The sequence below is a fragment of the Pseudocercospora fijiensis genome (genome assembly GCF_000340215.1).
Source record: "Pseudocercospora fijiensis CIRAD86 unplaced genomic scaffold MYCFIscaffold_3, whole genome shotgun sequence".
NCBI lineage: Eukaryota > Fungi > Ascomycota > Dothideomycetes > Mycosphaerellales > Mycosphaerellaceae > Pseudocercospora > Pseudocercospora fijiensis.
The window spans coordinates 4,856,482-4,870,729 of record NW_006921534.1 but is presented as its reverse complement, the minus strand read 5'-3'; the positions used below and the strand labels follow the sequence as shown (position 1 = coordinate 4,870,729).

The window sequence follows — 14,248 nt, the reverse complement described above, 5'->3', positions numbered from 1 at the left end:
CCCGTCTCCAGCCAGCCAGCACTCCACGCCGGCCGCGCGACTATATGGCTGTCGGCCCACCCGCAACATCGCCCTGTGCAAAGCCTTTCGTTCGCAGTTCCCTTGCCTTGCCTTGTCTTGCTTTCACCATGTTTTCTTCTTCTTCCCTTTTGCTGGGCTCTGTCCTGGCCGCCGGCTCCCTCGTTCATGCCGCGACCAGACAATTCTCCATTGAGGCTTCATGGGCTACAGGCGCCCCCGACGGTTTCGAGAGGCAGCTCATTCTGGTCAACGGAACCTCTCCCGGCCCAGCTCTGATCGTTGATCAGGGCGACGATGTCGAAGTACGCCTTCGACCATCGTGCACAATGCCAGCGCTGACCTGCCTTGCAGTTCTACGTTCAAAACAACCTGCCTTCTGTTGCCACCGTTCACTTTCACGGCATTGAGATGCTACACACTCCATGGTCCGATGGTGTTCCGGGACTTTCTCAAAAACCCATTCCCGCTGGCGGCAGTTGGCTGTACAAATGGAAGGCCACCGAGTACGGTGTTCGTCTTCCTCCACCATTCTCCATCTTTTGCTGTCGTCTTGACTGACTGTGTCGTCGCGTAGACCTACTGGTACCATGCCCACTACCAGTCACAAGTGAGCGATGGCTTTTACGGACCAATCTACATTCGCCCTCGCGACCATGTCGAGAGACCATTTGCTGCCATTGCCGGCGACCAGGCTGCCATCGCTTGCGCTGAGGAGAACCCTCAGTTCGCCATGATCGCTGACTGGCAGCACGTCACCTCCGAGGAGCTCGAGAAGATCGAGTCGGACAACAACATTGATGTCTACTGCGCTCAGAGTATTCTTATCAACGGTCAAGGTCGGGTCAACTGCTTGAGCCCAGATCAGCAGAAGGCAGCGCTTGCGCCACCTTTACAAGCCCTCTACGCCTCGACTGGACCATTGGCGGGCTTGAACATGACCGCGTCTGGTTGCGCACCATTTGTGCCATTCACACAGCGACCAGGCCCAATCAACCCAGCAGGTCTCCCAGACACCATCACTGGCTGCACGCCCACCGAGAGCGATCTCCACAACTTCGATGTCGACCCAACCAAGGGATGGGCTAGCATGCACTTGATGAGCTCCGCTTCCATCAATGCCCCAGTCGTCTCTCTTGACGAGCACGACATGTGGGTCTATGCTGTTGACGGTCGCTACATTCAGCCATACAAGGTCCAATCAGTCCAGATCTTCAACGGCGACCGCTACTCTGTCATGATCCCATTGACCAAGAGCAGCGGCACCTACACTTTCCGTGCCAACCACTTTGGCTTCAACCAGCTTGTCGGTGGCTTCGCTTCCGTCACCTACAAGGCCGGCAGCGCACCAAGCTGCAGCAACAACGGTGGAAGCCCGGGAACTCCTCCAGGACATGGCGGCGGTGGCAACGGCGGCAACGGCGGCTACTCTCCAGGCCCAGGCCAAGAGAACCCCAACAAGAACCATGGCATCGACTGCGGTATTCCAGGCTGGAAGTTCAACAAGCCATACGGCAAGAAGCCAGACGGTGCACCAAAGAAGGTTCCATCGTGGCCACAGCCCCATGTGCCATCCAACTGGGACTGGCACGGACAGCTCCCTAAGCCAGGCCAGGTCAGCCCGCCGGCTTACGTGCCATCCCCACCAGAGTCCTATGGACCTGATGCGGACGAGCCAAAGGAGTCCCACACGCCAGCTAAGAACACCACATCTGCCGCACACGCAGCTCCAACTGGATACTCGACAACTGCAGCAGTCAAGGAGCCTGTCGCCACTACCACCCCTTGCACTGCCGAGTCCAAGTCGACTGAGGCTGCTGCTTCATACGCGAAGCGATCAGACCAATTCCGCAGCAACATGTGGAAACGCCAATCTGCTCCTTCTGCCTCGACTCCATGGATCACCTACGGTGGTTTCCCTGTGTCGCAGAACGTAACACAGCTCAACGAGACCATGGTCGTTCCGTTCGTCAACGTACCACCATCGCAGAACGTTTCCGCCACCTACATTTTCAGCATGTCGCGCACAACGGCTCCATGGATGTGGAAAGTTGGTGGTAACTCGTACCCATCGCGCCCACAGGAGTACTCGCAGGACGCACCACTGCTCTACTTTCCAGAGAGCGCCAACGCAAACAACCAGAACCTTACCATCATGACCACCAACGACACCTGGGTGGATCTGATCTTCACTGTTCCCGACATCTTCGGTCCACCTCACCCAATGCACAAGCACAGCAACAAGGCTTACGTTATTGGACGCGGCACCGGCAACTTCACCTGGACCTCCGTCGCTGAAGCTGCTGCTGCCCAGCCGCAGAACTTCAACTTCGTGAACCCCCAGCTCCGTGATGGCTTCGCTACCGCTCCAACTACCGGTGCCCCGGTCTGGCTTGCAGTGCGATACCACGTCATCAACCCAGGAGCATTCTTGCTTCACTGCCACATCCAGACTCACTTGAGTGGTGGCATGGCTCTTGCGCTCCTCGACGACCTCGCAGAAGTAGGCCCGATTCCAGCGGAATACGGCGTCAACGGTAATGGCGAATGATTCAGGGAATTGGGAAAATTTCAAAGCTATCGACAGCAATCATTTCGTACAGTATCTCATCAGCATCAGCCAGCTCCAACGCAGCGGGATTCCTTGAAAAAAAAGAAATCCTGTTTTTTTTTTTTTTTTTTTTGGCTCTTCACCGTATCTCTCATCTTCTCGCTCTGTGCACTAGTCGCTATATGCCTATGCTGTTGCTATGCAGAATTGTATATACCCTTCTAACGACTCCGAAAGAGTCTTTTCGCTGTAGCTTTTTGGACACGTTCTGTCATTATTCCCGGAAGACGCGGTTCCCGTATTCTAACGTCGCCGAGTAATGAATGCCATTCCGTCCCGATTATTGATCGCACGACCAACGGCTTGCCGACGAAGCAGTTGGTGGCTTGGTCTTCCCTGTTTGGCAAGCCGTTTATTCATTTCCCGGCAGGTGCCGACGGTTTTATCCTACCGAACATCTCATACCAACCAGTAACCGCGGCCCGCCGGCCAGCCCTACGCGACGCGGTGCCTGGCAAGTCATCGCTCCACTTCGACCTTTCCTGAAGAGACTACGTTCTTGTCGATTCTCATCTGCGTCTGCATCACCACGGCGTTCGTGTTTTTGGGAAGCGGAGTTCAGCCCGAATCAGGACGGGATACTTGGCGTAATTAAGACATCTTTCCCATGCGCGAGCGGAATGTTATTGCACACAGCGACTCGCTGGATGAACATGCAAGTAGTGCACTCCATGAAGCAGGTACAAACACCGAACTCGAGTCGGCTCATTTTCTCCAGGGCGAATGTCACCCACTGCAGACCAGAGCACTTCTTGCCCGCTTACTAATTCTTTACCGAACCTCGCATCAAAATTCGAAGAGTCGCATCGGCACGTGACGATGACGAAAAGGCTCGCATCGTGCATTCTCTGCAAAAATCGCCCCATCTCGCTTGCTTATAGAGGAATTGTTCCTTGCAAACGAAGCTCCCGTATAGAGGCACACTCGTGGCGGACGGTCTTGGAATCCATACGAACCTAATTCGTTAATAATCACTTGAATGGCGACCAAAGTGCTGCTAAACGGAGTCGCCAAGGATCGAGTAACGCAGAAGCAACCGCCCACTCCCGGAAACGATCTAGATGCCGAGCGTTGTGCTGCACTTCACAACACACTCCTCTTGTATGCTTGGGTTTGCTCTGGAAAGAAGATCAATCAGCTTGAGAAGAGGTCGTGGTGGGGCAAGCACGGCAATGACAACTTGACCAAGATACTACGCCCAAAGATCGTTCGTTTCCTGTCAAAGGTATTCGATGTCCCTGGAAATCATAACTTCTTCTACCATGTCTCGGCCATTGCGAGCGAGAAGGAGCTGCTCAATCTTGGAGAGGTTCTGGAGGATAACGACCACTTGACCCCGGCCGGAAAAGAGAAATATCGATTCATCGTATTATACAGGACTTCTTCCGCTTTGGTGTCACAGCCAGCAGGAATTGTGTTCGACCAGCAGACTGGCAACGCACTCTTGATGCCTACATACCACCATCTGTTTGACTTCAATAGTCCCCATCTCCCATGGCAAAAATTGGAAACCATTCTCAGTGCCTACGTTGACATGATTGAAGTTGAAAAGGCAGTGGCGATCAACGATGCGATTGGGCAATATGGACCCGAGGAAGATTCTGCAAAATCTGACCTGGAGGTCAACAAGACATTTACGAGATATCGCACACGACCTTGGCTTCTGCAGCCCTACACGCTGAGCGATTTGAATGCATGCCTGGACGCTTGGGGACGCTTGGTAGAGGCCGTCGAGGAGAAAGCAGGCATTCCGCCTAGACAAAACGACCCAGATGCTCCTGATTACGATCCAGAAGACGACGCACCCCTCGCATCACGAACGGCTTTGAACATTGCGGGAGTACCAAAGGGCTTCGCCTACGAGCTTCTATCTCACGCCCAGCAATCATCAGTCACCTTCATCGCCCCCGGAATCCGGCTCCCAAAAGTCGAAGAATTCCTTCAACAACCATTCAAGCACATTCCAAAATTGTTTCCGCAAGAGACGAAAGCAATGAAGATACCTTTCCTCTTCCTGCGTTGTCCGGGAACCGTAAGCGCCAGAGACGCAAAATTCCGCTACCCCTTCTCCACGGTAGAATCTGTGCCGTGTGGTCTTTACCTCGACGCATTCCCCAATGCTCAAAATCCTTTCGAGGACGCATGTCGCCTGGTGTTGCCCATTCGTCTTGGTGATAGGCGGTATGCCAGGACTTCTGATCACAGACCTATCATCAAAAGCCATTCGGAGCTGTACGAGACCGGCATCAATCCTTTTGTCATCAGACACGGACCAAAGCTGGTTGCCGTACTAGAGAACTGGTTAGGACATGTCGAGAGTGAGCATTGGAGGGTTAATTCTAAAGGCGTTGAGGGCGGTATTGGTGTTTGGAGACAAGCTGATTCTAGAGAGCATTGGTGGCGGTATCAGAGCGAGCATTTGTTTGTTTAATGATGTGAATAGCGGCGGAGTATCACATAGCGACGGTGGGAGACATGATTGAGCAATAGATTTAGATAGCGTAATGAGCATCTTCCCCCATTAGGATTTCTATAGTAGCTAGCTCTTTCTCCCCTTCCTACTTTGCTCAATTTCTCCCGTAACCAAGGCACTTGTCCATTCCCAACAAATCTTGCCCTCTGGTGCCATCCTCCCAAGCGCACCGTTGCAGTCGCTCGGAAGCCCACGGATTGGACCACCATAGATGCAGAGGGAGCAAACGACACGCTTGTCGGTATCGACTGGCCTCGCACACCGTGCCAACGATGCCAAGCCTGAGAATCTCTCGAGTTTGGCCGAAAGTACAACGGGTTTGCAGAGCAGTTGTGCGCCGAAGGAAGATGGGAAACCTCATGAGTACGTTTGGTACACTCTGTTGTTTGTTTCGTATCTCGTCAAGTATTCTGAGCTGCATACTCTGTGGATTTCTCCTCGCTCCCTCGCCAGCTCTCCAACGTTCCTTTTTACAGCTCTGAATTCGAGCCGCGCTCGTTCTCTCGCATCTAGCAGCAGCAACAGTCATCGATGGCATGGCAGCAGCCCTCCATGCACTCGCAGCAGATGAAACAGGCGCAGAGGTCGACTGGATAGATGATGCCTGTCAGGTCTGTTTGTGTCAATCTGCTTGTGGTGGAGCGTGGCTTACCCAGGATGCCACCACCTCTCATTCCAAGGAATGTCCTCTTCGATGGTTCTTCATTTGTGGTCTGCAGCTCGTCGTTCCATTTTTTTAGCCAATAAGTTAATGCCATGTTCATCGTCGCTTGCGTCATCGTACCTGTTGCTCGGCAGGGGAGTCGTTGCTTGGCTGCTCTTGGCACATCGTGGCAGCCGGGCTCTGATATTGCATTTCAACATCGGGTTGAGCTGGCATTGTGTCTGGTTTTCGGTCGTTTGGAGCTATGATGATGCTTTCTTGTGTTCTGAAAATGTCGGTAAGGTGCTGAAGGAGTAAGACGAACTCTGGAAGGCTGGGGAGCACGGTGATGATCAATCGCAGAGTTCACTTACAAGACAGGGCAAGCCTTGCCAAGTAGTGCTTGGTTCTGAGCTAAACGAGGAAGCTTCCTCTCGGCCCACGTCCAATGTGGCTGGCTTCGCAACAGGTCCACGTATACTGACCAAGAAGTTAAATTCAAAGTAGCTTTAGCACACCTCGAGGGTTCCATAGGCCCCTGCAAAGTACCCTGAAACCACGCAAATTAGTGTACAAATCGGGGTACTGCAAACACCCCTTATATAACCTAATTACCTCGGATTTCTACTGTTCCGAACAGCCGTAATCGCTCGAAAACGACTAAGTCTACGCCTATACCTTAGCACTACTACTTCTACCGCTTAGAAGCGACAACCTCTCCTTAGATCCGTCGTTTTAGTAGTCTAATTAGTATAGGAGATAGCGTATAAGAGGATTAATCTATCTAGTACGGTTTAGGTAGTATACCTATATATAACCTTCTATAAGCGCGTTTCGAAGGTGTTATAGGCTTACTAATTAAAGGCTTCTAACGACGAGGTTTACAAAAGCTACCTAATAGCTATAGTAGATTAATTAAAGTGTCTTTACTAGGTAACTATATAGGTAATAAATGCTAAGCTATAGATAGTACCGAAGAAGGTAGCGGCTCTATAGAAGGTAGTAGCTCTATAGAAGGCGGTAGCTCTATAGAAGGCGGTAGCTCTATAGAAGGCGGTAGCTCTATAGAAGGTAGTAGCTCTATAGAAGGTAGAGGTAGAGGTTAGTATAGTAGAAATAGCTTACTTAGTAATAGTAAATCGTCTAGTAAGGATTAATGCTTTAATGCCTCGTCGTTATCGTATTAATTACTTTTGCTAGCGTCTTTTAGTAAAGATAGTAGCAATCGACTACTCTCGAGTCGACTAGCTTTAAGTAGTATAGATTATAGAAGGTCTATATCCGATAGGCTATCGAATAGGTTCTTATCGTTAGCCTCGTATAGAGCGTCGTTATTAGTAAGGTCTAAGAGGTTTATATTAGCGTTATTATTAACTATAATAACGACTAGAGCGAAGTTAATATTATCGATAATATTGTCTTTATTAACTAGACTATAGACAGGTAGTATACTGCTATTAACGACGATAAATAGCCGCTACGGAGCCTCGACGGAAGGTGCTAAAGGTGCTAAAAGTACTAGACTTAGTAGTACTAGCAGTAGTTTAAAGATAGGTTATTATAGCGGCCTATTGTCGACTAAGCGCTACTTAGCCTTACGACGAGGTATTAAATAGGCCTGCGGAGCGCCTCTATTAAGCTATTATTGCATCTAAATATCTATTACTAATTAAGCTATTTCTAAGTAGTATATTACCTACTATAGCAAGGCTTCGTATTACTGCTCGTCGTTTAAGTAAGGCTTAGAAGTCTAGCTATTATAGAAGCGGAAGAAGGTTTATATAAGACCTTCTTATATAGAATAGAAGTATTCCTTTACTATACGGAGCCTATAGATACTAGGGGCTTTGTTTAGGTCGATAAGCTATCTAGTAGGTCGATAGTTGTTGTTATCGTTAAGAATTAGCTTACTATTATACTAGTCTAGATAAACGAGGTTGCTATTAGGTCCTTAAAACCGACTAATATAGAGCCTATAGCGCTAAGCAGTAAGAAGGCTCGTTTTGTCGATATAGAAGCGCTAAATATACTTATAAGGAAGGTAGTAGCTATACTAGAAATAGTAGAAGCATTTAGTATAAGCATCGTTGTCTATAGTAGGTAGACATATCCGCTAGATAGGCTTGCTATTGTTACGGTCCTTATATGCCTATATAAGCTTATCTGCTATCTTCTTCTATATAGAAAGCGGTAGATTCTTAAAGGATAAACAGGATTCGTTTTTCTATAGTAGAAGCTAGCCCTAACCGTCGATCTAGCCGTTTTAAAGCGCGCGCTCGCAGATGTAATTGTCTAGTTATATAAGGTGCATTACTAAGCCTAATAACAGTTAGTATAGGCCTTGTTGTTAGTAGAAACAATATAGAATAAACATAGTCGAGAAATCTAGATAGCTTAGCGGGAGTACCCGAAAGCCGGTCTAGGAGCTACGGCCGTTCTAAAGAATATAGGCGTAGACTTCTTTTATATAAGATTTCGATAGCACTATAAGAATAGGACGAATACGCACCTCGCAAGCTCTATTAGCGCATCTAACGCTTGTCTCGGCGCTTTAAGTATACGTAATAGCCCTTAAGTAGTAACGTTGTTCGAATCGCTATTAAAAGGGGGTCTCCGAGCCGTGCCTAAGTCGCCTATCGATCGCTCTATAAAGCCGGCTAGTTGTTACGGAGGTATTCTAGCTTCTTCTTTGCCTTCTAAGCCTCTAGTTTAATAGCCGCTCGCTTAATAAAGTAAGCATACTCGTCCTAGTCTCTCGCGATAAACATAGCATTAGACATAGCCTTAAGCGCCTATAGATGCTTCTTAAACCGCCGTTCGAAGGTCTTTATAACGTGCCGCTAGCAAAGCCGCTGTTTAATATAGCAATCGGTTAGCGCCTGCTAGATAGCACGTTGTTTACTTACTAAGTCGTCTATAATAGACTAAAGCGGTATCTAGTTAGACTGTTCCTTATAAAGGTTATCGGAAGCCTTACTTACGTATATAGGCTATCTAAAGTAGTAGGTTAAGCTATTGCTATTATAAGAGCTCAATTTGACTTAGAAGTTAGTTTTAGCTATAGAACGGAGCGTTCTTATAGCCTTCTTAATAAGGTGCGCCTACTTACAAGATAGAAGTATATAACTAGCCGGAAGCTACTCGAGATGCTAATTACGGACGTATACCGTAAACAGTAGCTAAAGAGGTTTGTTTGTACTAAATATAGAATCTAGCAAGAACAAGCTACTATAGTTACGAAGAAGCTATAGTTGCTAGTTAGAGGCCTAAACAAGGCCTAATTAATACGTGCCTTTCTTGTCGCCTACTAAATAGATTGCCTCCGCCTAACTAGTTAGATTGTCGCTATATAGGCTAAATTTAGCATTTAAGTAGGCCTAAGCCTATTATAACTATCGATAGATAGACTCGCTAGCGCTAGACCTGCGTTTATCGCTTATTCGAGTAATAGCGGCCTTGTTAGCGTTACGGACTTAATTACGTATAATTCTTATTATACCTACGTCTCGCTATACTATCGCTTACTTAGGCCTTCTTATTTTATTAACTAGCTTAGAAACGGTCGAAGAGCCTAGAAACAGGTTAATACTAGTATATAAGCCGCTAAGACCGCACTTACCTACTCGAAATTCGAGTATTTCCTTCTAAATAGCCTTTATACTATTATTAACCTATATTCTATTAACAAACTCGAGAGTATACGAATAGCTATCCTTTAGCGGTAGGAGGATAATATACGAGGGCCTTAGTACCGTTATATCCGTAGGTAAGTGCGCTAGCGCTATATTATCGAAAAATACCCCTAAATCGCTATTTTAATCCTTCTCGTAGAACTTAAGGATAGTTAATTTCGTAGGGCAGTCGTACGCCTTCTACGTAATACGCTTCCGCTATAGATACCTCGACGCCTTCTAAGTACTACTACCGCCGCTTTCCGCTCGCTAATAGTCTATAAACCGCTTATAAAGGCGATACTCGAATTTTACTCTACGAAATAGCCACTTTGCTAGGTCTATAGACAGCCTATTCGGTCGATTCTTAAGGAACTAAATATTAGTAGTAAACGATCGATATTTGTCGTATTTAAAGCCGCTTATTCGTACGCCTTACTAATTATATATAATACGATCTAAAGCGAGGCGAATATCGTCTACTTCTAAATAGTATTTATAGTTACGAGGGTAGAAGAATTAGTGCCTTTACTAATATATATTTAGTAGAAAAGGGCTCTAAAACTGCGATAGTAATACCTTAGCGATTATCTACGAGATTATAAGAACGAGCGACTATATACTAACTATTTATACTCTAGCTTACTAAGCAACGCGTTTATATCTTTAGGCGCTAAATGCCTAGAATAATTACCTATACTAGCGACAGTAAGGTTAAAACAAGCGCGATACGTAACCGCGAGAAAGAGGTAGAATAGGTCGATAAATAAGAGGTAGAAATAGCCGCTAGATAAGGTCTAGTTTAGCTTTATTGTAAGTAGGCCTATACTATGCGATTACAAGGCTTCAAATTGGCTCGAAATTAGACCTCTTAGCGGTCTATATATAGCCTATAAACAACCATGGAAGTGGACAAGCCGCCGCTGCAAACCTAGCCGCCGTGGCGGTTCACCACCCTGGCATTCTTGGTCAGTATACATAGACCTCTTCGCAACGCGTCCTTCAATTGGGCAGCTGTACGACGGGAGCACGACATGCAGGAGCGATGGTGTGGCTTATAAGTTAGCTACGTGAAGAGGCGTCAGCTGCGATGGGAAGATACCATATATCGGACTCTTCAACACCGCCACTCTTGTACGCGATACGAGAGCTGAAGACTCGTGGCTGAGACAGTGGACGCGCAGAAATGTGTGTGAGGCATTTTCATGATGGCTGGCACAGAGAATGAGTTTCAGCGTCTGGGGGTATGAAACATGAAAGCGTATGGGACCATCAAACCATTGACTCGTGAATGCAGACGCGCGATTTAGGTCGACATGCATTCGAAACTCGTATGCCCGAGCGCGTAGCAAAGCTCCTCGCCAGCGAGAACACATCGAACACCACTTCTGGTGTTATACCCAACCTCGCATCACTCCTCGAGAATGAGACAAACACAGAGTTGGCCTATCTGTGCACATATTCTGCCGTTCAGGTGTCGAAGCTTCCAAATGAAGGCTCACATTTCTGCGGATACAGAAACATCCAGATGCTGCTTCTAGCGCTTGCTGCTGCTAGCAATGACATGGGGGATAGTCATGCGGACGTGAAGAGTAGCATTCCTGAAATCCAGCGGATGATCGAGAATGCTTGGGAAGATGGTCACAATGCTCATGGCAAGGTGTTGACTGGTGGCATCCAAGGCACAAGGAAACACATTGGGACATCAGAAGCGGAAGCACTCCTTCTCAGTCTTTCGATTCCGTGCAGAGGAAGGGCGTATGTCGGCCCAGATGCATGGAAAGAGCTCCTAGATGCTGTGGAGACATACTTCACATCATCCAAAGTCCGAACTCGTCCTCCCAGCTCGAGGGTCATTCCAACGGATCTACCACCAGTTTTCCTTCAGCGACCTCGTCACTCATTAATGATTGTCGGCTTGGAGAGGACAAAAGCAGGTAAGAGGTATCTTGTAACCTTTGATCCCGCATGGCAAGCGCCGTCCAGGATGTCTGAGCCTTTGCTCAAAGAGAATTGCAATGGCTGGGCATCTCGATGGGTTCTCAGACGTTATCGCAAGAGTGAACGGTATCTCCAGCGCTTTAGAGCCTTCGAAACCCTCGAAGTGTCCCCCGCTGGCTGAGATGCCGACGATGAATTTGAAGCATCAATTTAGACTTTCAGGGCGCTGCACAGCTATAGGTCTGCCTTTTTCGAGGTCGAGGTCAAAAGAGCCGAAGGATTCCCTTAAGCACTAGCAAAACATGTCAACATTCACTCGCCATCTGGCGGAGTTCCGTCCTCACGCATGGAGACCAGAGCTCAGACATGGAGGACAATGCCCCAGCAAAGGAGACAGCAACCGAACAGCTTGCCTACGACACATTCAACCCTGATCGCACAGAGACAATCTTGTTCATCCACGGCGCATTTGGAAGCGCTGTAGATTGGGACCTTGTCACTCCACATCTGAAAGAGCAACATCTACTATTGCCCGACCTACCGAGTCATGGTCGCTCTCACAAAATCAAGCCATTCTCGCTGGACTACGCCGCTGACTTACTGGCTGACCTCATAAAACGCATAGCGCATGACCAGAAAACCTATGTCATCGGTCACAGCTTAGGAGCAAGTGTTGCGATTCGTCTTGCCACACGGTATCCGAATCTCGTCCACTTGGTCCTGGTATCCGGAGTCTGCAAATTGCCACGATCGTGGTCCACCCCATATCTCCCGCGAGCTGTTTGGCTGAATGCGCGAGTGGAATACGCTATACCGCGAGCAGGCACTCGTTGGCTTGTAGATGGCACAGACCTGAAACGACCGAATCTGTCGCGCGTAGACATGGAGCTTGCTCGTGAGATTTTCGCCGATTCTCTCAGTAGCGATGCGGATCAGTGGCCATGCTCATGGCCGGCCAAGACACTCATCGTTGCAGCCACGAAGCGAGGAACCGTGCCGTCGAATGACAGCGTTGAGGTGGCGAAAAAGATGGCCGAGATCGGGCGAGAGTCGAACCCAGATACTCTTGCTATTGAACATCCTTTGATGCGCCATCCCTGGACGAGACAGGATCCGGCACTTTTTGCGGAACTTGTGAAGGCTTGGCTGGAGGATAAGCCTTTTTCCGCGGATTTTAAGACTCTGTGAGGACTGTGCCTGAAAATGCTTGTGTATGAAACTACGCAAAGGACCTCATTTTAGACCAGCTCGTCCCAGCGGTTTGATCAAGCAGTCGGCTTCTTCTATCCTCCAATTTATTACATGAAAATGCTTCCAGGAATGGCAAGCATGGGAAGGATTCATCGAGTCCCAGATTGGTAGAACTATTTGAGACGGCGATCGAGCTAGGCCACTGCCACTTACGGCATGCAGTTTGTAGCTGAACTTCTGTGCCACACGGTCAGACTATCACTTCTAGGCTGTCTTTGCACCCTAGTAGACGATGCATCTACCAAAGTGCAATCATCTTGCCGTCTTGACTGCGCTTGGAGCATCGGAAAAGACACTCTGCCCTGAAGTGGGTGCCGGTGATGGTCTATCGAGGTCGTTTAGGGAAGGGTTGCGCAGAATGCCGAGCGAAGAAGACCAGGGTAAGTGATCGCATAGATGCCAGAAGAGGTATACAGTCTGCTAAAGGTCTGTAGTGCGACGTAGTTCGCCCCTCATGCGGTCAGTGTAAGCGCGCTGGCCGCAAGTGCTCAGGATATCGAGATCTGGGTGCTCTCCGAGTGGTCGATCAAACATCTCATGTAAGCCAGAAGAGCTCTGGAAAGACCAGACCTCCAAATGGTACAACGAATGTCGTCACCTCTCCGGATTCTGGCTATGCAGGTTCCAGCTCCTCGCCGGCAAAATCGACAAGTTCACAGGAAGATCTACTTGAGGCTGTATCTGGTGTGAGAGCATTCACAAACCCGCAATTCTGGGCAGCGCACGAGGCGTCACTCTTGTTCTTCGATCAATTCATTTCTGTTGCCTCCGCAAATCCCAAATCAGAGCTCGATTTTGTTGCACTGCTTTATGGCGACGCTCCTTCTCATGGTATGCTGGCCTGCATTGTTTCGGCTCTGGGCTTCATGGCATTACCGCCGCATTTGAGAACACAGTCACACATGATGTTCGCAAACGAGCGATATGTATCTGCGGTGAGGAAGACGCAAAAGGCCCTACAGGATCCAGAGTGTGCCACGTCAGATGAAACATTAGCAACGGTATTACTCCTCGGTTTGCATGAGTTCGTCGACGCCGAAGAGCCGCAGTGGAACACAACGCGGTTGTCCATGCATCTTGAAGGTTCCATCAAACTGCTTCAACTGCGCGGTGATGCCGGCATGGACCATATGAGCGGGACAAGGATGTTCCACAGGATCTGTTCCCAAGTCTTATTGGGTTGCATGCATCGTCGACAAAGGATTCCAAAGGCATTGCTCTCATTTGCGAATAGCATGCATAAACACCTTCATGCCGAAGAAATGATGGCTCTGGAACTGGTCGGTATAGCTGCACAGCTCTGCGATATTCTTGCTTCAACAACAGTCGTAGAGCCTTCCGAGGTGATCGGAAACTTCTATGCCCTGTCGGAGTTGGAACAACAGCTCGCCACCTGGGAGCAAAGAATTTCGTTTCGATATCATTGCAGAAAAGAGCCGCTGCACGGTCAAGAGTCCGCGAAGAGAATTCCGCTCCGTCACCAGGACTCTTACTTCAATCATATTGCGGCCTCGTGCGTGAATCGATATCGAAGCGTGCGCATCGTAGTCAATGAAGAAATGATTCGACTGGCCGAAATGGTACCAGACTTGATCACGGCAGCTGGTATGGATGCGGGTCATCTTTGTCAACGTGCATCA

General features: G+C 48.5%; 5 protein-coding genes across 5 annotated transcripts; 3 read left to right on the top strand and 2 right to left on the bottom strand.

The window, feature by feature from the left end:
• Positions 1–96: 96 nt before the first annotated feature.
• On the top strand, positions 97–2,668 carry MYCFIDRAFT_210979 (uncharacterized protein). Its single transcript, XM_007927192.1, has 3 exons — positions 97–323; positions 373–531; positions 596–2,668. The coding sequence occupies exons 1-3, from the start codon at positions 129–131 to the stop codon at positions 2,567–2,569; spliced, it is 2,328 nt and encodes a 775-aa protein (XP_007925383.1). The 5' UTR covers positions 97–128; the 3' UTR covers positions 2,570–2,668.
• A 485-nt stretch (positions 2,669–3,153) lies between these two features.
• MYCFIDRAFT_173722 (uncharacterized protein) lies at positions 3,154–3,579 on the bottom strand (the record flags this gene model as incomplete). The annotated part of the gene is made up of 6 exons (XM_007927191.1): positions 3,154–3,229; positions 3,262–3,268; positions 3,298–3,333; positions 3,360–3,409; positions 3,443–3,499; positions 3,554–3,579. 6 exons carry the CDS (start codon positions 3,577–3,579, stop codon positions 3,154–3,156), a joined length of 252 nt encoding a protein of 83 aa, XP_007925382.1.
• A 107-nt stretch (positions 3,580–3,686) lies between these two features.
• On the top strand, positions 3,687–5,036 carry MYCFIDRAFT_118351 (uncharacterized protein; the record flags this gene model as incomplete). The annotated part of the gene is made up of 2 exons (XM_007927190.1): positions 3,687–4,184; positions 4,251–5,036. Coding segments are annotated over 2 exons (1,284 nt in total), but the record flags the coding sequence as incomplete, so codon positions are not given.
• An 841-nt stretch (positions 5,037–5,877) lies between these two features.
• Positions 5,878–6,277, bottom strand: MYCFIDRAFT_173720 (uncharacterized protein; the record flags this gene model as incomplete). Its single annotated transcript, XM_007927189.1, has 4 exons — positions 5,878–6,079; positions 6,116–6,159; positions 6,189–6,225; positions 6,264–6,277. The coding sequence occupies 4 exons, from the start codon at positions 6,275–6,277 to the stop codon at positions 5,878–5,880; spliced, it is 297 nt and encodes a 98-aa protein (XP_007925380.1).
• Positions 6,278–11,556: 5,279 nt separating this feature from the next.
• On the top strand, positions 11,557–12,545 carry MYCFIDRAFT_152983 (uncharacterized protein; the record flags this gene model as incomplete). Its single annotated transcript, XM_007927188.1, has 1 exon — positions 11,557–12,545. The coding sequence occupies exon 1, from the start codon at positions 11,724–11,726 to the stop codon at positions 12,543–12,545; it is 822 nt and encodes a 273-aa protein (XP_007925379.1). The 5' UTR covers positions 11,557–11,723.
• Between the last annotated feature and the right edge of the window lie 1,703 nt (positions 12,546–14,248).

Bases quoted from the DNA above. Each gene is read 5' to 3' on its own strand.
- MYCFIDRAFT_210979 (XM_007927192.1), top strand. From the start codon at position 129: ATGTTTTCTTCTTCTTCCCTTTTGCTGGGCTCTGTCCTGGCCGCCGGC. The intron at 324-372 runs GTACGCCTTCGA...CCTGCCTTGCAG, and splicing joins ATCAGGGCGACGATGTCGAA to TTCTACGTTCAAAACAACCT. The intron at 532-595 runs GTTCGTCTTCCT...GTCGTCGCGTAG, and splicing joins GGAAGGCCACCGAGTACGGT to ACCTACTGGTACCATGCCCA.